Source organism: Trichechus manatus, unplaced genomic scaffold (genome assembly GCF_000243295.1).
Source record: "Trichechus manatus latirostris isolate Lorelei unplaced genomic scaffold, TriManLat1.0 scaffold00010, whole genome shotgun sequence".
Classification (NCBI taxonomy): domain Eukaryota; kingdom Metazoa; phylum Chordata; class Mammalia; order Sirenia; family Trichechidae; genus Trichechus; species Trichechus manatus.
Window position 1 is genome coordinate 23,862,963 of NW_004443946.1, and position 25,694 is coordinate 23,888,656.

Here is a 25,694-nt window from a genome sequence, read left to right on the forward strand (position 1 = left end):
CCTATGGAAGATATCGCATAAATATTAATCAAATGAATGAGTAGTTATTAAGACCAAGAGATTTTTCAGGGAAGACCTTACTAGCTCATTTGGGACTACCAGTTGTCATCGAGTTGAGTCACTTCAACTCATGGCAACCTCATGTGTGTCAGAGTAGAACTCTGCTCTGTAGGGTTTTCAAAGGCTGATTTTTTGGAAGCAGATCACCAGGCCTTTCTCTAAGGCACCTCTGAGTAAACTGAAACCATCAGCCTTTCCATTAGCAGCCAGCGTGTTAACCGTTTGCACCACCAGGGATCCCTCCTTTAGGACCTAAATCTGTCTTGAAAGCTCATAGTTTTGAGGCCTACTCTTAAAGATGAGGGGCAGGATAAAATGGTAAATTAGAGTCATTCTAGAGATGTGGCTTTACGCGAAGTGTCTAGTTAAAAAGAAACACAGTTTAGAGACGTTTTACGTAAACTGATAACAGCAAAATAATCCTTTAAAAGAAAATATTTATAAATATGAATGAAGATAGGAAAAACCGACTTGAATGAGAAAACAAAATGTGTAAAAATGAAGATGATGTCTATTTATCTAAACCTTAGAGAGTTGGACTGAGGAACATACAGAAGTAGTTATAACAGTGATGAGCTAATTCCTAACCTGGGGTTATAGTTAGTTAAGAATCTGTCATTTAGCTCTAATAATGTTAACATATGCTCATGTGAAATATTCATATTAAACTGGTTGTTAAGAATTTTTATTTAGTAACTATACAAGTTTTTAATCATCCTGGAAGTCATTCTCGTCTTCCTAAAAACAGTATATGTATTTTATTTCTGTATTTAGGATCATTTTACTTCTCCAGATGAATATGATGACCCTACTGTCCTCTATGAAGCCATTGTGTCTCATGAAAAAAACCTTGTAATAGCCCACGAAGGGGATCCCGCATGGCGGAGTGCAGTCCTTGCCAACTCTCCCTCCTTGCTTGCTTTGCGGCATGTCATGGATGATGGCACCAATGAATATAAAATCATCATGCTCAACAGACGCTACCTTAGCTTCAGGGTCATTCAAGTACGTTTTTGAGGGCCTTGTATCTGAAAAAAATGGAGCTTAAATATCTTGATCTGAACCTTTAAAAAGTGATTTAAAATTTTTTTTTATGAAAAGAAATAATGACCATACTACATTTGTGTTTATTGTTTATAATAATTTTGACTTATTTTGTCAAATTTGACTTATTTTGACTCATTTTGTCAGTAATTTATTCTGTCCTCTGAACTTTTCTCATGTGCAGTAAAGCCTTAGAAATTTTGCTTATTTCAGTTTTGGCAGTCTTTTATCCATTATACACAGTGTGTTATCTATTATATATGAGATCTGGGCAGCATCTCTTCTTAAAATGTCAGCACTATATTGCTAATATGATGTGATTCCTAGATTGCAAAATAATACCATAGCTTGTACTTGATAGTGATCAGTAGCTAACTGTGAACGGATCACTCTTAACTTTTCCTTGTTTTTTTTCCCCAAACATCTCAGACTTTAAGAGGCTAATTTTGAACTTTTTTTTTATAGTCTGCAATAGTTTACTTTGTAATCTATGTCATTTAATCAACCCATAAATGTCAGAAACCTCATTTCAAGTCTAAATATTTGCTACCCTCATTCCTATAAAAAATATCTATTAGCTCAGTTACAAATTTCATGCGTCTTCAATTTGAAAAGCTAAATAGATTCCAACATTTTAGTTGATATTTTCATAAGACACAGCAAGGGAAGGAGCCCTATGGATGCTTATTATCTACCAGCCTGATAAGTGACAAAGGAAATTGGTTAGCTCCTATTCAAATGTGAGCCACTTACATTCGTTGCCTACTTTTTACAGTTGGTTATCATAATGAATTTTTATCCCTTCCTTTTCTGCTCTTCTGTTTATGTGAATTTTATTCTTGACCCTTTAACTTCATTCCCATGTATTCTTGTTTTCAGGTGAACAAGGAATGTGTCCGAGGTCTCTGGGCAGGGCAACAGCAGGAGCTTGTCTTTCTGCGTAACCGTAACCCAGAGAGAGGTAGCATCCAAAATGCAAAGCAAGCTCTGAGAAACATGATAAACTCATCTTGTGATCAACCCATTGGCTACCCAATCTTTGTCTCACCCCTGACAACTTCTTACTCTGACAGCCATGAACAGCTTAAGGAAATTCTTGGGGGACCTATCAGCTTGGGAAATATTAGAAACTTCATAGTATCCACCTGGCACAGGTGAGTCATGGGGTTGCGTTTTTCAATGGTGCTATATCCTGACCCTCTTAACCAAGGTAGTATGCATTAGCTCATAGGGAAAATATAGATGCCGTGGCACAATATAAACCTATCACGTCTGAATTTCAGAAAGTAGAACCTGAGCATTTTTATCTTCAAAATCTTATTAAATAAATCTAATGGACAACTCTGTTTAGGAAGCACTGCTCTGGCGTTTGGTAGAATCTTGAATGGTTCCTGTTTGTTTGCTTGTTTAATTTTTCTTAACTCTATTGTGATTCCTGGGTTGCAAAATAATACCATAGCTTGTACTTAATGATCAGTAGCTAACTATGAATGGTTCACTCTTAACTTTTTGGCCCAAGTACATGGGCCAGCAAACAGAACAAACTAAGAGAAAAACATAAGAAACTTATGGAAGTTGATTGTTTTCTTCTGTCTTATCGCTATATTCTAGCAGTGGGGGGAGCACCCCATACATGCTGCAACTCCTGGCTATGCCATGCAGAGATACCACTGCCTTTTTAATAGTTCATTCCTCACCCCAGTCACAAGTATATAGTGTATTTACATATGCACATGAATTTTTTTCTCTGTGTTTTGTCTAGTAAAGTATGATATATGATGTAGAAACATCAGAGTGTGGTAGATGGTGAAGAAAATTCACAGAAAGTTGTTGGTTTCCTGAGAGTTCTTCAGATTCTTAAAATAGAACCCAAGAGAAATGAGGAAGGTCAGAATGTTGTTAGAATTATGAGAGCTTAAGAAAAAGAATCTGGTGATTAGAGCAGGAAATTCTCTTAAGTCAGTGTGTTTAAATTCTTTTGGGAATACCCAACACTTAGTGACTAAAGTTCCACCATTTTAACATCAGGGGCTCTCAAATGGAAGAACATAAACCAGAGTTGTGTTCAAAGAATTTTTTTTCAAAAAAATGTCTCTTGTATAGGAATTACCTTCAGGAGGTGAAGTTTTTGCCCTCTAAGAAAATGGCCTAGAGATAGGGTACCCAACTGTCCTGGCTTGCCCAGGACAAGCCAGGGGTTTTTGACCGAGGGATTTTCTGGGACATGGGACTTTCAGTGCCAAACTGGGGCAGTCATGAGGGAACTGGGACAGTTGGTCATCCTACATAGAGATTCAAAAATAAAGGGGAAAAGTGATCTTTCTCCAGCTGTGGTACAGCAACAGTATAAGTAAATTAGGTTTTCAGGGTTGCATATTTCAGAGTCTTTGAACAGACATGGGCAAGAATACTATTTTCAGCTGTGACCTTAATGATACAACTGTGTTATATACAGTTCTTTATTATGTTGTAGGAAAGATGATACAGTGTACAGAGTAAAGTAGATTGGAAAAAAGTGAGACAGTGAATATAAAGGGAGATATATAGGGTCGCTATGAGCCAGAGTTGACTCAATGGCAACAGGTTTGGTTTTTGGTTTTGGTTTTAGAGGGGTATAGTTCTTAAGCCATTCTTTGAGAATATAACAGACTTTTTTGTTCTTAATATTGATTATACCATAAAGATTTTCAGGGGTGAATATTAGTAGCATTAACAATTCAGAGTAGCTGGATAAAGGATAAAATCCCTACACTGAAGTGACCTTGAGACTAATGCTCTGTTCTGGTGTTTGTTCCTAGATTAAGGAAAGGTTGTGGAGCTGGATGTAACAGTGGTGGCAATATTGAAGATTCTGATACTGGAGGTGGAACTTCCTGCACCAGTAACAATGCAACAACTGCCAATGATCCCCATAGTAATGTGCCCCAAGGAAGCACTGGAAATCCAGGGCAAGGAACAGGAGCAGGACTCCATCCACCTGTCACATCTTATCCTCCAGCACTAGGTAATATGAAGCAAAATCATGTGATTAATATTAGCCTCTTAGCTATGTTTTCAGTATACCTAATGATTATTTTCTAGTAACTCTTTTACCCTAATTACTCTTATTCCTAATTACCCTAAAGATAAGCCTGAAGAATCATATCAAACCACTTGAAAAAGACACAGAAGAACCTGCTGTTCAGTATTACTGGTAATTCATATTTAGTAGTAGTTTCTTAATGCATATAAAAATTATGATGTAGTATTCACTGTCTCTCTATCAGCAGTGCAGCTTGTCATTGGAATAGATTGAAATGGCAGTAATACTATACTTTGAGAAATAATGGTACAGGACTTGCCACATAGTAGGTGCTTAATGAACATTTCTGACTGACTCCTTCCCATGAGATGTTTCATTCTGACTTATTAAAGAGATATTCTTGTCATTTTTTAATATTTCTGTGAAGGATATTTTAGGATTTATTCCAAACTTAAATCCTGATGTTTGCTATAAATTATTTAATTAGTATTTTCTTATGGCCCAGAATTTGAATTTTAAAAATCTTCAACAAATAAAAATTATATTATAAAATCCACACAAGGGAACGAATCTCAGATATTTATTACTGTTTGACAGCTTTGAAAAGTTTTAGGTATAGCCAAATGGTCGATGATTAAAGCAAAGATGAAAGGGTAAGAGGACAGGGAAACCAGATTACTGGAAGCAAAACATCCAAAAGGGAATTAATGAGAATGTTAAAACATTGTGAAAAATGTAACCAATGTCTCTGAGCAATATATGTAGTAATTGTTAAATGGGAACCTAACTAGCTGTGTAAACTTTCACTGAAAACACAATAAAATATTATTAAAAATAAATAAATACTGTTACTTTAAACTTAATGTAGATACAATTATTCTAAACGAATCATATATGTAATTAAGTAATTCAATGATAGAAATGTAAGAATACTAAAAAAAAAAATGTTTTAGGTATAAATGCTAGCTTCTATAAATTCACCAAGAAACTGCTTAAGGGAGAAAGTCTTAGAATTGTATTGGAACCATCCCACTCTAAGTGAGTGTGTGCTGTTGTTGTCTCTCCCTCTTCAGGCACCAGCCACAGCTCTCACTCTGTACAGTCAAGCCTGGTCAGACAGTCCCCTGCACGGGCCTCAGTAGCCAGCCAGTCCTCTTACTGCTATAGTAGCCGGCATTCATCTCTCCGGATGTCTACTACAGGATTTGTGCCTTGTCGGCGCTCTTCCACCAGTCAGATATCACTTCGCAACTTACCTTCATCCATCCAGTCCCGCCTCTCTGTGGTGAACCAGATGGAACCCTGCAGTCAGAGTGGCCTGGCCTGTGTGCAGCACGGCCTTCCTTCTTCCAGCAGCTCCAGCCAAAGCATCCCAGCCTGCAAACATCACACTCTCGTGGGCTTTCTTGGGACAGACGGAGGTCCGAGTAGTGCCACTGATGCACAGCCAGGCAGCAGCTTAAGTCCTGCCAATAATTCACACGCCAAAATGGGGGAAGTGGTTTACAGAGTCCAAGTGAGTAAGCCCAGAAGTCTTCCTGTGCCATTTTGGTTACTCATTAGTTTTCATTTCTTTTGTTTGTTGAATAAAGGGCTCTTGTGAAGATACAACTTACATTATTTAGTCTGAAGACTAGAACGCTTCTGAATATTAAAAAAAAAAGTTTCTGCCAACTTAAAAACTGAAAACAAGCAGGTTTTGCAGTAGTGCTATTTGTTTCCCATTTAGCTGTTGTCACTATTCAGCTGTTGTGGCCATTGTAATAAGGTCTACCAGTAGACCAAAAGGAATTTGGGAGGTGGCTCTTTAGTTTTTTATTCCCGTATAAGCAGCAGAAAACTTGAGACACAGAGTCCTTTGACGTAATCACAAAGAAATTTTGTTCAGAATTATATAATTCTTTATCATCAAGAAAGAAATGAATTGGAAATTATCCATATTTATTTACAATATAGATTGTGGATCCCAGTCAAATTCTGGATGGGATCAACCTATCAAAAAGGAAAGAGCTGCAGTGGCCAGATGAAGGAATTCGGTTAAAAGCTGGGAGAAACAGTTGGAAAGACTGGAGTCCTCAGGAAGGCATGGAAGGCCATGTAAGTTCTCTTAGGAAGCCAGCTGCCTGGTGCTCTGACATTTTTGTAAAGTGTGACTCACTTGTATGCATGATTTTAGGTAATTTATATATGTTGTTTTGTGCTGTCAAGTCAAAGCTAAGGCTGTAACTATGTAATTAAAAAAAAGAAAGTTTTTTTTTTAATAGGGAAGGTCAAGATTAAAGCTGATGAAACTGATTTGAGAATTAAACCTAAATTTATATAAATTGAATTCTCCTTGAATTTATGCATACTTAGGTTTAATTCTCAAATCAGTTTATCAGGTTTGATCTTGGCATTCCTGTTTAAAAAAAAAACTTTGTTTTGTTTATTTATTTAATTACATAGCTATAGCCTTAGTTTTTGCCTTAGTTGTATTATTACTAAGCTAAGTACCAGTGTTTCTTATTTATGTCTTAAAGATTCTTCGTTGTTATACTCATCCTTTCTAATTGGTATTTTTATTTTTTCTATCATGATGCTTATTAGCCCTCCGTGTAACATAGATGATTATGCCCAGTTGACTCCCTTTGTTAAAGGAAGAGCCATGCTTCACAAATCACTGTTACTTTTATTAAAACCAAAATTTGATAGAGTCCTTGATTTCACTGTTTTTTTTCCTCAGCCCACCTGAAAGAGAGGGTCATTGTTCCCATAAGTTCTCAAATACTCTATCTTACAGAAAAAAAAAGTAAAAATTGTCAGGTACCTTATGGCATTGAGCTAGCATGCATAGATCATTGGCTTTTGATAAATTCTAGAAATTAGAGGCAACTGGATTTGAGTCTTTAAACCTGGGCTGTCCGGTATGGTAGCCACTAGCCACATGTGATGATTTAAATTTAAATTAAGTATAATTGAAATTCAGTTCCTTAGACCCACTAGCCACATGTAGCTACAGTATTGGACAGAACAGGACATTTCTGTCATCTCAGAAATCTCTATTGTACAGCCCTGCCCTAAACCCTTTAGAAATGCCTGACACCCAAAGATATGCTCCCAAGTTAGTATTAACACAGCATGAGAATCCAAGAGAGAAGAGTCTATGGAAATCACATGGAAGTAACCAGGAAAGGTTACTTCTTATTAGGCACACCTAGCAAATACTTTTTTTCTTGGAGAAATCCTTTTAGAATAAATGTAAGCAAAATTTTCCTTCCCCACCTCCACGTTATCTTTTCCCCCATTATCTAAATAAAGAATCTTTGGTATATATACAGGAGAAACATTACCTATGGATGCCTACGAGGATTTTTTTTACACGTTCACTTTAAATATGCACTTCTCTAACGTGAAAACTTGCAGAAGAAGGGCTTTTGCAAGGCAAGTAAAACCGTATCTAAAGTATAAATAATTATTTTATATATTTCAGTATTACATTTTTATAATAATGATGAATATATTCTGAAGTCAGTAGACCATTATAATGAATGTCCAATTTTATACCTTGGAGATTCTGTTCTGCTCTACTTGCACAGTATAAATCTGTTTTGACTTTAGGAGAAGAAGTCAGCAACCCCTCTCCCACTAACTTCTCATCCTGTTCATTGGGGTTTTCTATAAAAATTTTCAACAGAATTTAGTTTATGCTTACACTTTTGGTGAGTTTGACTTAAAAGTAGTCTTTGAATTGATACTGATCAACGTTCCCATCATGCATCTTTGTGGCTGCTGCTGATCCTAAGTGAGCTATAAGAGTTTGTGACTATATTAAAGGTCTCTGCCACTAACTTCTTGTTTTATTCTACATCATTAGGTGATTCACCGATGGGTGCCTTGCAGCAGAGATCCAGGTACTAGATCCCACATCGACAAGACAGTACTTCTGGTCCAGATTGATGATAAATATGTGACTATAATTGAAACTGGGGTACTAGAACTTGGAGCTGAAGTGTGAGCCAGTGTTTTATAACTACATTTCTTTTCCCTCTCAATTTCAAGACATTGGAAAAAGAGAGGAGCGTGCAGAAGATGCCTGCAGGCATCACTTTGATCCTATGTGAGAGAGACTTGAAAATAGAGTGGGCTTGGTTAAGCACCTCTCCTTTACCCTTCACCCTGACTTCTGTCACTGTCTCCATCCTCAAATAAAGCTGAAATATTTTTTTAAGTTAGCTACTGAGGAAACATTTTGCATGAAGGATAAAGTTCTGTTAAAATACATCCATAAGAAAAGTTTTTCTTATGCATTGCCTATGCTTTAAATCAACAAACTCTTCATTTCTAAACTATGATCTCATATTTTTCTAATTTCTTTGCCAAAAATGATTGCCATGTTTTGTCATAGAACATGAAATCCATTTACCTTAATTTTTAAAAGCAGACCAGTGTACAAACCTTCCGTTTGAAATATAGCAGTATAAAAGTTAAATGTACAGTGAAAGAGACTATGAACAGACAGAGATTTATCTTATTCCTTCAGCGTTAAAATCTTTAATGAAAAAAACTGCACTAATTTTTTACAGCAATGCACTAAAGTCTGAGATTGCTCAGAACATTTATTTATATATAAAAATAAAATACCATTATTTAAATTGCCTTTGGGATTAACCCCTCCCCTCTCCTTATAAAGATAGGTAGCAGGACCTGTGCTGCTCATTTTTCTGTTTGTAGTCTGTACTTCATGCCAGTCCATTGGATGTTTTCTTTAAAATGAATAATAAATCTTAAGATATACAGAGCTTTACCGCTGACCTTTCCCGGAGCCAATGCGTAGTCAGTGAATTAATCATGTGATCACCACTGCCAGCTCCTGTGTCCACATTTCAGTTCTGGTCTGACGCAGGGTGATGTGCCCGAGGGGCTCTGCTTCTCTCCACTTGGGGAACAGGCTCTGCTGGGGTCGAAGAAAATACTTTTGCTTTTCAAAGAAGATGATGAATTTAAAGAAAGAATTGCCTTTTATTATAAGAGTTCTTAGCTCTTGAAATTATTCACATGCAGTTTAGTTAATGAAGTGAAAACTTTTCAACAAAATTATCCAAATGGTGCAATTCCTACTGCTGTATCCCTCTTTAATAACTTTACCTTTTATTTCCCCCCCTTCTTTTTCTATTACTTGAATTTTGTTTCCTGTAATTTATAGTGTGAAGCTGTAATTTCAAATATTTATAACTGTGAAATTGACTTAATTCATATGTTGTCTCATAACTTAAATTTTATTGGTTTTTAAAATGTGTATTCAGGGAAATATATAACTCAGATTTACAATTGGTTAGTGGAGAACAACACCTTAGATTTAATTTGCAAGTTTAACATTGTTTTGAAATCCTTAACAAAATTTTTCCTTTTGGTGTGAAATTCCAAAGAAGGGTGTACATTTCATCTGAGCATTTAGGAGCAGCCATCTTTCTATCCCCATGAATGAAAAGAAAAAAGGAGCAGAGGAAATTATCTTTAATAATGTATTTTATTTAACCTACTATATCCAAAATACTATTTCAACTTGTGGTACTAACCATATTTCAAATACTCAGTAGCCACATGTGGCTGGTGGCTACTGTATTGGACAGCACAGGTTTAAAGTGACTTTTGAGGAGGTGACAGGAGGTGCTGAAGTCAGTCTCAGACCATAACATAACATTACGCTACAGGAATGAAAACTAAGGAAGTAAATAGCTAATGACAATATCTTACTGTGTTTCCACTCCAAAACCTATTAGTTTTCCTTTTTCCAATATTAAAGTTTTATGGTGGCTCAGTACCCAGTGTGCCTAATGTTGACTTTTCCATAGACTTCACATTAGTACAATTTACTATTTAAAAACTGCACATTTGTCAAATGATTGATAGAACCTTTGCAGAACCTTTCTAAATGGACCATTTTACAATGTATTTTCCTGATACTGTCATTATATTAAATCTGTATTTGTCTCATATTGGCAAATCTACATATGCCATTAAAGTTTAATATCTTTTTCCCCTGAAAAACTGAATATTTTATATATATTGATTGATTGATAGATATATTTACACATGTATTCATATGTGTGTGAATATATACATCTCAGAATTATATACATATGTATGTAAATTTTTTAAAATCTGTTCAAAGGAACTCTGCTCCCTGCTGCTCGTTTCCTTTCTGAAATGAATACGGTCCTTTCGTGGCCATCGCCTAGATGAGGAGAACATACTCTGTCTTAGATGGAAGATAATTTAACACTCAGAAAACATATCTGAACTTCAGATGATTCAATCAGAAGGGCTAGAATTATTTTTATTGTTAGCCCAAAAACAAAAAGGTAAACTCATCACACACTGAGAAGTCAGATCTCAAATTTTGCAAGACTAGATTTTATATCAACGTATATTGGTTCTTGATCTTGAGGAACAATTAATAGACATTTTTCTCAAAATGAGTTGAATTTTGTTACCACCTAGTCCTTCAGCTAGTGAATTTGTGAATTAGGAACCCTAAGAGAAGACCTGCTTTTACTTTTTAAGTCTAAAACTGATAGTCTTTTAAAAATCGTAACATGGTTCTAATAATTGCATCAGAAGAAACAGTGATGATTAGAAGATTCATGTCTTAATTTGACCTAAATTATTCCACCTAAAAAGTACACATTTTCATTAAATTGATCATACATGTCTTTTTTTTTTTTGAGAATAGTGAGCTATTTGTTTATATTCCTTGCTTAACCTTTTTCGTTAATGTATAAGACTCCAACATACATTAGTATCTTAATATATTTTGCATTTCACAGTTTTCAGTTTAGTTCATAATTGCCAAAACCTTCAGAGTTCCATAATTTGAAAGTAAAACTATGTAATTGAAACACCAACTTTGTATTTATTTTTTTTAAATAGGGTTGCAATATTGGTATCTTTCTATTTTGTTCTTGTTTGATTTTGGGTTTTTTTTCCCCCTTTTGAGAAAAGGGCAATCCTGGAATGAGTTATAAGTTGTTAGCTTTTTTTCTGTCATTTAATGGCAAAAAATTTTTGTAATACTCCAAATTATAACAGTAAGCTTTTCGGTTAATCTCCCAGTTTATAACTTGGTTGTGAGCCTTCTTTTTACACCATTTTCAATACTTAATGAAACTTTAAATGTTGACTTTTTGCTAAAGAACTTTAATTTTTCTAACAATCTAGATCAATATAAAATAATGATGTTTAAGGGACTTGGGAGAGTAGGTGATAGAGGCTATTTTTTTTAAGATAAGAGGAAATTAATTACCTTTCAGGAAATTAGTGAACAGACTTAATCAGTGTTCTATCTTCTTTGGTTTTCATATCTAGGGGGTAAAAATCTATTCAATATGACATATTTTAAAAAATATTTCAAGTATATTGGAGATATTTCTTCTAATCTTTGCAGCAGAAGTAGTCAGACAATGTTTTTATTCTCAGTGAGATATGGAATATTATTCTGTATACCAAATGTCAAGCAATGAAAATACAAGTTTTTATGTAGGAAACTATTGCTCACTAAGATGTATTTTTTTCTTGGGTTGGTTTATTTTTCCATCTTATATCAAAATATTTTTTAAAGTCTCACATCTAAACAAGGGTAATTTAGCCCTAATAAATAACACTTTGTTTCTGAGCGGTATCCTTCTACCTCTGCTTAGAAGCTTTTCATTTTGTGGATCGCTGCATTGAGTCATTTGTCTAGAGCTGGGACTTTTAAACTTATGATTTGCCCAGTGTCTAAAATAGTCTTATCCTTTAGCTAACATTCAAGCATCTTTCCTCCTAAATAAATACATGATGTGAGAAAAAGATAACTTAGTGATTTTGTGTGAGAATTCTTCGAGTTTATATTCACTAGCTGTTGTTGCTGTTGTGTTGGAGCCCTGGTGGCACAGCAGTTAAGCTTTCGGCTATTTCCCAAAAGGTTGGCAGTTCAAATCCAACAGTTGCTCCTTGGAAATCCTGTGTAGCAGTTCTACCTTGTCCTGTAGGTAGAAGACACTACAAGTCAAAATCAACTCAATGGAAGCAGATTTGTTCTGGGGTTTTTTATTGTTGCTGTTGTTAGGTGCCATTGAGTCGATTTCGACTCATAACAATCCTCTAGAACGAAGTAGAACTGCCTCATTGGGTTTCCTAGGCTATAATCTTTATGGTAGAAGATCACCAGGTCTTTCTTCTGCAGAGCCACTGGGTGGGTTCGAGTCACCAACCTTTTGGTTAGCAGTTGAGCGCTCAAATATTGCACCACAGGTTTTGGTTTTTTTTTTTTTTTAACCATAAACTGCTGCCCAGATTGTTGATTAGTTTTGTATTTATTTTTGATTACTTTCTCGTGAGTGTGGACAAAGCTCTTGCTGTTTTTTTAAGTCCTCAGTATTTAACCTAATTATTTTTTGTAATGTAGTATAATCACGTAATTGTAGTGTAGTGATGTAAAATTACTTTGTCTGGACAGACACATAGTTAATTTTTTCCTTTGATAGGACACATTGTTCACATAAGGTATAAAAGTTGTTTGTTATTTTTTTCTCTCTTGAGGCTTTTCCTTTAATTCCAAGATGAGTGGAGAAAATAATTTCAGTTAAGGATAAGATGGTGCGTGAAACCTGATTTAATTTAGTAAGTTCATGAGACTTTGATCTTTGTTTCAGTCTTATATATAAATTGGGTTTTGTTCACCTGGAGAGGGAAGAAAATTAGATACTACCATGTATTTAGGCAGCATAAATTTTAATATTATGTTTCTGTGTATACATGTTTTATTATTTAAAAACCAGCCCCTTTTTTCTTTTCATTTCTCTTTAAAAAAAAAAAAAAAGAGAATTCTGGTTGATATACACCCAGGCCTTCTCATTTTAAACTTGTTGCATGTTTAGGTAAAAACTTTGATTGGAAAGGTATTAAGTATACAAGTAGACCCAGTAGTTTATAAATGGAGCTTAATTTTGCTTGTAACAGGATATTTTACCCTTTGAATCATCTCACTAGAGTCATCTGTCAAGAACCATGTGAGAATAATTTCTCTTTATTGCCTAGTAAGCACATATTCTTCCTGAATTAAGGTCAATAACTTTTATTTGTGAGTTGAACCTCATTATCTGCCATCTTATGGAAGCAACATAACATTCTTTGGGGGAATCAGAGATAATTGTCACCATGAGGGTATATGAAAACTTTAAGACTTTTATACCTACTATATAGAGTTACACCTTTTTTTCTTATGCCTCAGCCTTATACCTGACAGTTTATGATCCAGTGGAGCCACAGTAGAAGGCACAAAGGTTATCTAACACTGTGGTGAGAGTGAATTCCTTGCTGTTGCTGGCACAGATAAGGTGATACCCTAGAACTCAAAACAGAGTCATAGACAATGAGATGGCTGCTCCAGATGACTCTTGGATTTAGTGTACTTGTGGTTGTACAAGACTTTTGTATACAAAGCTTGATTCTACAACTAAAATAACAGAAATGGGAGAAAACCATGTCTGCTTATGCTTTAAAAAGCTTATACTTTTAAGTAAAAAATAAGTTGTAAAAATTGATTACCTTGCCCTTATATAACTCTGGCAATGAGCTCTGCATGAGGAAATGGAAGGAGGAATATCAAAAATGATCCTAGGAAGATAGGTGTGAGGAAGGAAAATGAGTTTCCCTTTTCTGATCATGGGCTCTGAAAAGTATTCATTGCCTCTACCAGCATTCAGTTACAAACCAGAGATAAGGATATATGTACTCACGTGTGTCTGTGTGTGTGTGTGTGTGTGTGTGTCTGAGAGTATGTTCTAAACAGCTTGTAAATATTGTAGTTGTTTAAAATGGAAAAGAAAAGCTGAGTTTTTTTTTTTTTGCAAATATATTGCATCAAAAATACAGTATTGACAGTGCATAAAACACTGAGGAAATAAATTTTTTTTCATTTTGCCTTCTGTCCATTTTTGTCAAATTAGGAAAAATTAGAGTATACCGTATTAAGCTCTGCATGGCATAGTCTTAAAACATATACTTGTTTCTGAAATAATCTTAAACAGAAGCTTTGGACTATAAACGTGATTCAGCTCATAATAGAACAGATGTGTACATATTTCATATTAAAAAGGGATATTTTCACACACTTTTAGAAAGGTTGTTTGTATCATCCGAATGATCTGAATGTGCCGTATTGATTATGTAATATCATATACGAAATGCAGGATGTTAAAAATATGTTTATATTCAAGTTCACACTAAATTACAATATAGGAAAAGGAAAGAACATCTGAATTATGATCATCAAGATGAGGCAAGAGCTAATTTGTTTAGTGTATCTGGGGTGAGGGCTAACCCAGTGATTTCATGAATAATACTTAAAAGGTGAGCTGATTTAAAATGGGAATAGACACGTTCTCCTGAATTAAATCACTGATTGAGCTTTAATGAGTCATTTCAACTACATGAGCCATTTCCTTAAAATACATCTCTCTATATATATATTTGTACATATATATATACTTCACTGGTTTTGCTCCTCTGGAGAACCTAGCCTAAGACAAATTTCATTTTACTTGGATCCACAATCAATGGCCATGGAAACAACAGTCAAGAAATCAAACGATGTATCACATTGGGCAAATCTGCTACATAAGTTTAAAGTGTTGAAAAGCAAAGATGTTACTCTGAGGACTAAGCTGCACCTGACACAAGACATGGTATTTTCAGTTGCCTCATATGCATGTGAAAGCTGGACAACAAATAGGGAAGACAGGAGAAGAATTGATGCCTTTGAATTATGGTGTTGGTGAAGAATATTGAATATACCATAGACTGCCAGAACAACAAACAAATGTGTGTTGAAAGAAGTACAGCCAGAATGCTCCTTAGAAGCAAGGACGGTGAGACTTCATCTCTCATACTTTGGAGATATTATCAGGAGGGACCAGTCCAGGAGAAGAACATCAGGCTTGGTAAAGTAGAGGGTCAGCGAAAAAGAGGAAGACCCTCAAGGATATGGATTGACACAGTGGCTGCCACAACGGATTCAGACATAACAGTTTTGAGGATGGTGCAAGACTGGACAGTTTCATCCTATTGTACATAGAGTCTCTTTGAGTCAGAACCGACTTGATGGAACCTAAAAACAACGTGTGTGTCCCCCGCCCCCCGCCATTTCTAGGATATTAGCATATCCAGAGTGGGTGAAATTCCAAGTCTGATGGTCTGAATGACAGGAAGAGGAACAAGAGGACAGAAAAGAAGAAGATAGGAAAAGGATAGGAGGGAGGTAAGAAAGGAGTGGGTTTATAAGAGACAGAAGCAGAGGTAGACAGAAGGAGGAAGGTCTTTGGGAGGGGAAGAAAGTTGAAGTTCTTTTAAACAGGTCTCAAAAGATTAGAATGTGTTTAATTGTTTCTTTTCTTCTTTGTACCAGTTGATGTAAGCTACCTATGGTGTGTTAGCTATTTTATTTTCCTTTTTTTCTAAGTACCACAATGATGCACAAGTTTGGCAAGCCACAGAAACCCAAAGGGCCTCTGCGGTTCAAGATTGTATTTCCTGAAATCATGCCACCCAGAGAGGAAATTCAAGGCATTACAACCTCATACCAGACTATGTAACTAGTGCAGATCTGTCCATGGGTTTGAGTAGGTTAGAAGATTCCCATAGTAAAAGAAATCAGACAGAGAAAGGAGGAGCGCTTTGCCCTACCTTAGGACACTTGTCTCAGTCTCTCCTCATGCAAAGTAACCAGGGAGACAAAAGGAAAATACTGTCTTCAGTCTGCCACAAGGTGGACCTAAAATAGAAAGAAAGCCTGCAACTTCCATGCTACAGAAAAATCAAAGAAGAGCAGAAACAGGTCTTCCTCATTATAGTTTGTGAAAAAAGCCCTTGTCTATCCTGAAGTTGCACCAAATACTTTTGTTCTTCCCTTATAACATCCACAAATAGGAACCCTGGTGGCCCAGTGGTTAAGTGTTTGGCTGCTGACCTAAAGATGGACAGTTTAAATCTACCAGCTGCTTCTATAAATACTACAGCCTAGGAAACCCTATGGGGCAGTTCTGCCCTGTCCTGTATGGTCTCTATGAGTCGGAATCAGCTCGATGGCAACGGTTTTGGGTTTTATGTGGTTTTCAGTCGGCAAGAGAACAAAGGGCTGTTTAGGTCACGTGCATTATATACATTCTATTTTTCCCAAGTCCTCTCATTTTTTCCTCTTGCCTAGGGCCCTGCCCTAGAGTCCCCAGCTCAGTAAGCCCAGCCTTCCCCTATGAGCACACATTCGTTGTTATGTAATAGCCATGCCCCTGACCTTACACCACTCAGAGGTGTTCCCAGCCTTACTCTGTTCTCCTTACCACTGCTCTTCTGGGAAAGTTGCTATTTCAGGGACAGACCTCCTTGTCTCTCACTTGATTGAGTTTTCTTTGGTTATAGGCTCCCTCACTCATGGGGCCTGCCTGGGCCCAGGCCCTCCCGAGAGGTCGTCTCTCTCTGCTGGTGCTTTGAGCACTCCTGTCCTCTGTCTGCTGCTCCTATGGCCCACCAGGATGGTGCTTCACTTCCTCTGAAGTTGTGATTGCCAAGAAGGTGCCCCACAGGTTGAGTGGAGCTTGAGATGCCAGATCAGCTCTCCTACAGCATGCAGTTCCAGGGCCGAAGACATGTAGTTCACATGAAGGTCAAGAAGAGCTTTCTGCCCAGACATTTTCCTGTTGTTGCCAACAGTGACCAAGGTGCCTTGCAGAAAGATTACCCCTTTGTCCCCCAAGACTGAAAGGGGTTCCTGGGTCCATGGCCACACTGGACACCTGCTGTGGGGGTCTGCGTGGCATGCTGTCAGTGAATGACTTATGAAATTAAACCACTGGACGCTTCTTCCAAATTTGAGCATGTGGTTTCTCTGCTTGTATCAGATGAAAAATCAACAGGAGTTGAAAGGTGTATGAATGGAAGGGAAGATATAAATTCAATCATCTGAAGAGGAAAAACTTTCTGAAATTCCGAGAGCAGGCCCTTTGTATCTGTGGGTGGGACATAGGAAACAAAACTTAACAGTTTCTAACACATCAGTCATCCAGAACGATAATGTTACACGTATGATAGAAAATGTCATGATGGTAAACAATGTACTCAATTCCACTTACAGATATATTCATCTCATTGTCTGTATACATGTGTTGTGCATATGGAGTGTAGGGATGAGGTACGTTTAACTTCATCTTCTACTTCAAATAAGCTGAATCAGTTCGGTTTGTGGAAGTATTGTGGTGGTATTATCAAATTCCACATGATACTTCATTGCTTCTTACAGGACATCAAATTAGAAGCTATAAATATTTTCCCTTTCCAAGTAGAATATGCAGTCCCAACTGGGGTGTGTCGTATGTATTTGTAACAAATTATCACTTATTTCTGGGTGTAACTATTTCTTTCTGCATGTGCAGTAAGTCATGTGTGCAGCCTTACACGTGTTACAACAGGTTGTTACTGTTTTCAAAAAAGCAACTGTGTCATGGTTCCAGTGCCTGGACTTCTAGCTATGCTGAGCAGTTGTCCTTGTAACTGTCTTCTTATATGCTTACCAAGTAAGATCCTTGTTTGAGTGTACAAACTCTTCCATATAATAATTTTCATTATGTAGCTCCTCATTGTGGAGACAGGGTTGTAAATCAGAGGGAAGAATGTGACTGTGGCTCCTTTAAAGAATGTGCTCTAGACAAGTGTTGTGGGACCAGTTGTGCCCTGAGCCTTGGCAGTTTATGTGGTGGAGGAGGTTGCTGCAGTGACTGAAAGGGTTTGCAAAGACATACGTGGCATTTATCATCTACCAGAATACTGTGACGGGAAAATGCATGAGTGCCCAAATGACACTTACGTCCAGGATGGAACCCCATGTTCGGTATTAGCTGTTTTTATGTTAGAGGAAATTGCAGTGACCGTGATAGGCAATGTCAAGCCCTTTATGGCTATCAAATAAATGACGCTTCACCAGCGTGCTATGAAAAATTGAACATAATAGGTGGCCAATGTGGAAACTGTGGGCTGAGGGTGATAAGAGGGGGAGGCAAACCTGTTAAACGTGAAGACGATGTTCTTTGTAGAATGCTGCACTGTCAAGGTGTCACACAGATCCCTGGTGGAGGTGAGCACTCTGCATTTCATCATTTAGTAGTTTATGATGTTAAAGAAGAAAGATGCTTTGGATATGATGCACATTATGGGACAGAAAAGCCACACATGGGGCTTGTAGTGGATGACACCACATGTGGCCCAGGAAGATACTGTCTTGAACAGAATCATACCTGTTATCAAGACCTGAAATTTACCTGTAATGTGTCAACATGCAATTACAGAGCAGTGTGCAACAACAACAATTGTCACTGTCTGCGTGGTTGGAAACCACCACTTTGTGAAGGGAGAGAATCAGGTGGTAGTGTAGACAGTGGCTCTCCACCTGACAACATGATCTTCGAGGCTGAGTAACTTGTTAATGTAAACAAGATGCTAGTTACAATATTCAGTCATGCAATACTTTTTTCTGTTTTCATTTATTGTTGGTGGCCTTTCACAAAACAAGTTATAGGAGAGAGAGGGAAAAACGGTAGAACCAGAATAACAGTGGAATCCTGGTAAATTCTAACGGGGGCCTACTCAATGGAGAAAATAACACTGGCACTTCCTGGGAAAATGATCAATAATCACTCTGACAACCATATCAGCCTTTAGTTATTCCGAGATGGTCATCATGAAATAAATCCGGTTAACTTTCCATTTCTGACTGTATTCTTTATACTCATATAGGTGATAGCAGAAACTGATAGATTCAGTTAAGAGAGAACTGAAGGGTTGGAAGTACAAGTTCACCTGGATGTGCTTCTGAAGAAATGGCTGGTGAGCTTCTGAAAAGTCAGCCATTGAAAACTCTATGGAGCAGAGTTCTATTCTGATACACATAAGTTCACTGTGAGTTGGAGTCAACTCAGTGGCAACTGAGATAAATAACATTCTTAAATTTGGGATCCTAACTTTTATCGATGCCCATCATGGTTAATGTAACGTGTCAGCTTGGCTAGGCTATGATTCTAACCATCTTCCGTTTTGTGATCTGATGTGAGCAGCCAATAAGTTGGAAGGGGAGTTTCCTTGGGGGTGGCTTGTGTCTAGTATATAAACAGATGTTTTGGCAGAGCTCTCTCTCTGTCCCTCTTTCTGTCTTGATCCTGCCCTCATCTCATCGTCTGATCTCCCCTTCTTGGGACATGAGAAGCCTTCAGCCTGCCACCTGGCCTGCAGATTTTGGGTTCATCAGTCCTTGCAACCACGTGAGTCAAGACGAGCCTGTAGCCTGACCCAGATTTGGACTTGCTGGCCCCTACAATTGCATGAGCCATTTCTTTGAAGTAAATCTATATATATATGTATGTTTCACTGGATTTTTTGCCCTAACAAACCCAGCCTAACACAATGCCCTTGATATTTCAGGTTATTGATCATAAACACAAAAAAGTGGAGGTGTCAGCGTTATGGCCTAACCCTGAATATTCCTAAAAAGTGGCTTCTCATCTATGCCAGACATTTAAGACAGATTAATCATGCCCTTGTCAAAAGGAATGGATTTGTATAAGGGAATTTAAAAGTGAGGTAACTTATAAAATCTGAAATGGCTAGTTGGAAGTCTGCGTGCAACTCTGTTTTTGAAGTTGTTTTCACCCTAGCAATAGCCATCTTCCGTGCTGACCTATTCATGAAACTAAGAAAGCATTCTCCTATAATAAAACTAAGGGTGTGGAAATAATGTTTCTAAAAGGAGACTTTGACACCAAAAGGTGCTAAGCTTTATCTAAATCTCCTACATAAAAATAAACCTGAAAGGTTCTGCCTGGGCAGGCTGCTTCTAAGCAATGTCTGGTAATTATGATGTAAGTGCCCTGCGACTCTCAGTGTCCAGTAATTATAATGTAACTACCCTGCAACTTTCCCTCGTGTCACATACCCCTTGTGATGACCATGTTGTAACCAATCCACGAAAGACACTTACGTCCTCTTTAGCCAATCCCCCTCAAGCTCCTGTTGCAGGACATCCTGCCTTACAATCTGTCACTACAGGAAGTACTGCCTTACGCTCATCTAAATCTGTAACTACCAATCAAGTAATGTAATGATTTAAGTTTGTAACTACCAGGCAAGTAGTGTACTTCAAGTTCTTTATTCTCCCCTTATAAGATGTCCCCGTAGCTTTGCCATCTTAAGTGCTGGATTTTACCATATGGAATACAGTGATTCCCGGCTCAAGCTGTCTCTTTACTTTCAATAAATATCGATTTTATTTTAATCAGCATACCGGTTGTTACTCTGTGACGCATTACTGCCAGTCAACACTAGGGCAGAATGCTTCACGGCCAGACTTAATTTTTTTTTTTTTTTCTTTTTTTAACTATTTCTAGGATATTAGCAGATCTATAGTGGGTGAAGTTCCAGGTCTAATGTTCTGTGCCGTAGAGTTGATTCCAACTCATAGCGACCCAATAGGACAGTAGAATTGCCCCATAGAGTTTACGAGGCTGTCATGATTATTGGAGCAGATCCCCAAGTCTTTTCTCCTGAGGAGCAGCTGGTGGATTCTAACTGCCCACCTTTCAGTTAGCAGCCAAGTGCCTAACCATGGTGCCACCAGCATTCCTTTTGGTTTCAGCTTAGGTAGTAATTTTCAACTTTAACTGAAACTTATGGTTCGAGGTTGTTCCTACTTTTTTGTTTGTTTGGGGAGGGGGCTCAATAACCAGTAGAAGTGATATTTTTAAGGATTGGTTTTGTACTTATTGCCTAGTCATGGGGCAGGGTATATATATATATATGTATGTATGTATATAAAACCGGTTGCCATTGAGTTGATTCTGACTCATAGTGACCCTATAGGACAAAGTACAACTGCCCCATAGGGTTTCCAAGGAGTGACTGGATGGATTTGAACTGCCAGCCTTTTGGTTAGCAGCCGTGCCCTTAACCACTGTGCCACCAGGGCTCCCTACCTCTCTCCCTCTCTCTATCTTTCTCTCTCTCTATATATATATAAGAAAGAAAAGGGGACAGAGCAGAAGGCAAGGACAATCCAGGTGACCCTCTATCATGTTTGATTTACTTCTTTACATCTTCATTCCTGAGAGGTCTGAGACTTTCTCAGGTCAGGGTTGCTGCACAGGTCCATTCACAGCTACCATTGTACAAGGTAATTTCAGATGGCTCCCAAGTGAATTATCTAGGTTTCACATATAATCCTCCATGTTTCTACTGAGGATCAGCAGACATACTCCACTCTTCTGGTTGATTTACCTTGCCAAAATGGTGACTCTTTTTCTTACTTGCTAGTCTCTGGACATAAGATGTAAAGGGGTCCTAATGGCAGCTGTAGCTTGCAGTTCAGTTAGGACTCATGCTGTGTCCCTGGTAAAAGTACACCCTCTTTGTGGACCAAGACCTACAACCCTGCAGAACACAGAATTGCAGGGTGGGGAAGCAGAAATCTAGTGGATCACTGAGAGTGATGGTAGGTAAGTGGGGACAACTTGCTTCTATTCCTTGGTTCCTGGATATAGAGAACCATATAGGAGCCTCTCATTTAACCTTTGCACTGCATCCTGATGGATAACACCCCAATCTCTCAGATTATTGCGTCTGAGCTGGCACTTAGGCTGCGCCTTCAGTAGACCATTCTAGCACTTCGTTAGGAGAGCTGCTTCTGGTTAATATAACGTGGTGCAGATAAGATACCATGTGGTCATGAACTCATTTCTGCACTTCATTCACTGAGGAGTGAGTCCTCCATTTAGATGCTAGGTTGTGTGAGATTCCAGGTTTAAGATCAGGCATCTCATAAGCCCTCAACAGTGGTGCTGGCTGAGGCACTACAGGCAAGAAGGGCAAACTCAGAATGTAGTAGTAGTTATTCTTGTGAGGAGGAAATGCTGGCCCTTTCAGGATGGAACAGGCCTAATATAGTTGACTTGCCAGCAAGTAGCTGCTTAGTGCCATATCAGGAGCTCAACATTAATTTTGTTGTTATCAAGTTGGACATTTAGAAGCAGCAATACTTGGATTGGTGTTATCATGTGGAAGTCTATGCTGTTGAGCCCATGTGTCGCCTCTGCCACCATGGCACTCTTCATATGCTCATTATGCCAGTTCTAGGGTGGTCAGTGATGAAGTCTGGCTAACATTGACCTGCCACATCATTTTATCTACTTAGCTGTTCAGGGTTTCTTCCAGGGTTGGTGCACGTTGGTAAGCATGAACATATATAAAACTTTCACACTTCCTGATTAATCCTATGTATGCATCAATCCACATACCTCTAACTTAGGCTACAATTTCTCTGACTTTCTAGTTCTATCCTCCAGGCCCCTGAGCAGCTGTGAAGGCCATTGGCCACATGAGGTTTCTATTACATTGGCGGTCTCATTGGAGGCCCACCTTGGGCCACTTATAGTTCCACCCAAAGTAAATGATCAAGTGCACTGGTCACAACTCTGCTAATTATGAAGTTTCCTCTCTTCATTCTCTTTTTTAAGGTCACCCCTGAAGGGAGCTGTCATGTAGCCACATCCATTTTGTGTTTTTACGCACATACCAAGCTGAATTAATTTTATAGGGCTGCCATAACAAAATATCACAAAGTAGATAGCTTTTTTTTTTTTTTTTTTTTAATTGTAAGTAGATAGCTTTAAACAGAAATTTATTGTCTCACAGTTCTGGAGACTATGAATCTGAGATAAAGTTGTTGGCCATGTAGACTCCTTCTGAGATTTGAGGGAAGTATCTTTTCCATGCTGTCTCTTAGCTTCTGGTAGGTCCCAGCATCCCTTGGCTTGTAGGTGCAGCATCACGTGGTGTCCTTTCTGTCTCCTTGTCTCTGTGTATCTTCTACTATAAGGATGCCTCTACTCCAGTAGGACATCATATTAATCTAAGTAATATCTTCAAACCCCCTGTTTCCAAACAGGCTCACATTCACATGTACAGTAGTTATGACCTCAGTATATATTCTTAGGGGACACAATCCATAATAATCTGCCCTCTCACCTTTCCTAAATTCATGTCACTTCTAAGTGCAAAAAAACCTTCACCCCATTCCAGCATCCCTAAATGTCTTAGCCCATTGTAGCACCAACTCTAAGTCTCATTCAAAATTCAAAAATTCTAAACCAGGTGTGAGTGAGACTCAGTATGATCCATCTTAAGGCAAAATTTCTATCTGTGGGCCTGTGCAACCTTGACTACAAGTTATGTACTTCCAAAATACATTCTGAAACAAGCATAAGATATACATTCCTATTCTAAAAGGGAAAAATTGGAGGGAAAAGGAAGGCTGTGGGACCTAAACACATCCGAAACCCAGCAGGGCTAATTTTATTGTATTTCACGGCTTGAAAATAATCTTCATCCTCAAGGCAACCTGGGTGGTGTCCCCCCACATTCCCAGCCCACGTGGATGGCCACTGTACCCAAGTCCACCAGGATGTCCCTTTCTCCTCGCCCACCATGGTGGCAGCCCTGCCCCCTCTGTTCTGGGAGTTGCCCCTGTTCCTCTGTCCTAGGTGGTGACCCTACCCCTCTGTCCTGGGTATGTACCCCCGCCCCCTGGAACCTGAGAATTGGTCCCATCCACAGGGACTGAGAAGATGCCCTGTCCTCTGGTACCAAGGAGATAATGGCCCTGTCCCTGGGTTCATGCCATGCCGGCAGCTCTGTTGACCTCTGAACCACTCGCAAGATCATCCTTCCTTTTTTTGAAAGACAAAAAATGTTTGCAGCAGGTCAGCTGTGATAGTTATTTTTATGTGTTCCACTTGGCTAGGCTATGGTTCCCAGTGGTTTGGCTGAGTACTAGTCTAGCTGCTATTCTGTAATGTCATGTAATGCAATATAATCACCCTCCTTAATGTAATCTAATGTGATATAATTAATTAATCAGTTGAAAAGGCAGGTCTTTTGGGTCTGTTCTGCCTCCAGACTCTAAATAGTATTTTAGCAGAACCTGCTCTCTCCCTTATCACTCTGACCTATGGATTTTGGGATTTAAACCTGCAGAAGTCTCCAGCCTGCCACCTGGTTTAGAGATTTTGAACTTGCCATCTCACCACTATCCATAACACAAGACCATCCATAAAACAAGTACAAGCATTTCATTCCTCCTTCAGGTGACTGGACAAAATCCTCCATATGGCCATAGATATAAGCTGGGTGATGGGTTTTGTTGAACCCATGTTGAGTGACATGGTGGCCTCAACTCCCTGCTTATACAGATTATACATACCTTCTCTTGATTCAGTAATGAGGATACCATTATCCTCTTACTGTGAATTGTTGCCAGACCCATCTGACTGTTGACTTGGTAGATCCAACAGAACATAGCTCACACTGTGCAGTTCAGGGCATGTACTTATTTGAAGTACCATGGTCAAAAATTCTATTTTTCCCACAGCCCAGTAACACACCAGGTAGATGGCATGGCCTTGTTTCCAAACCCCAAAGGCCTACATTGTGATTCTCCCTCTGGAGCTTGCTTTATATTCCACATTGCATCTTCTCCTATCACTGACAACTCCATAGGGTCAAGATACAGAGTTTGCCAGATCTTATGGCCCAAATAGTGGGTGATGATTGCACCACAGCCTGAACCCTCAACAAAGTTCTTTGTTGATTTGGGCCCCACTCAATGCTGATCACCTTCATTATCATCTAGTATATGGGGTAGGGTAGCATTCTTAGGTGTGAAATACTTGCTTCAAGAACGCAAAGTAGTTCATTAGGCACATGTGCATCCTTTGTGGTAGGGAATGCAAGATGCAGCAATTTCTCTTTTACTTTGGAGTGTATATCCCAGCATTGCCCAAGCGCTGTATATTTAAATAATCTAGTGAGGTGGAAGGTTTCTGAATCTTTGTAGGATTTATCTTCCACATCTAGAACGCATGTCTCTTAATAAGACTTCCAGTGAACTAACCACCTCTTTTTAATCTTGCACGGATAGCATGATACCATGGATATAATGAATCAGTATAATGTTTTCTGGATGTCCACATAGTATAGATCTCTTTGGATTATATTAATCCAGAGAGTAGGGTAGTTAACACAGTCTTGGGGGAAAAAATTATAAATATATATTGTTGTCCATGCCATAAGAGTGCAAAATCTTTCTGATGCTCTTTTCTGGTCAGAATCAAAAATACCGCCTTCACTAAATCAGTGACTTCATGCCATGCACTGGAGGCCATTTTAATCTGCTCTAGCAAGGCTAACCTATCTGGACCAGCAGCTACAACAAAAGGTTTTACTTGATAGAGTTTGTTGCAGTCTACCCTCAGTCATTAGTGTTGATCTGGTTTCTGCAGGGGCCAGATTGGAGAATTAAATGGAGATCTCATAGGTAAAACTTCTGTTGCATCCTTTAGTCTTTAATGGTGGCATTAATGACCCAGGACATGATAATTGTTTTTTATTTACTATCCCTATAGGGTAGGTATGAGTTGGAATCGATCGTAACGGGTTTGGTTTATCCTTGTAGTAGATG

At 38.3% G+C, this 25,694-nt stretch overlaps 1 protein-coding gene across 4 annotated transcripts in view; it reads left to right on the forward strand.

The window, feature by feature from the left end:
- Positions 1 to 8,389, forward strand: part of PCNX1 (pecanex 1) — a 190,227-nt gene extending 181,838 nt beyond the window's left edge. For all 4 annotated transcript variants that reach the window (XM_004371001.2, XM_012560045.1, XM_023726337.1 and 1 more), the window contains 6 exons: positions 835 to 1,065; positions 1,984 to 2,258; positions 3,903 to 4,108; positions 5,200 to 5,642; positions 6,083 to 6,223; positions 7,980 to 8,389. In XM_004371001.2, the coding sequence (XP_004371058.1) occupies positions 835 to 1,065; positions 1,984 to 2,258; positions 3,903 to 4,108; positions 5,200 to 5,642; positions 6,083 to 6,223; positions 7,980 to 8,120 (1,437 nt within the window). In that variant the 3' untranslated portion in view covers positions 8,121 to 8,389. The remainder of the gene's footprint in view (positions 1 to 834; positions 1,066 to 1,983; positions 2,259 to 3,902; positions 4,109 to 5,199; positions 5,643 to 6,082; positions 6,224 to 7,979) is intronic.
- The last annotated feature ends 17,305 nt before the right edge of the window (positions 8,390 to 25,694 follow it).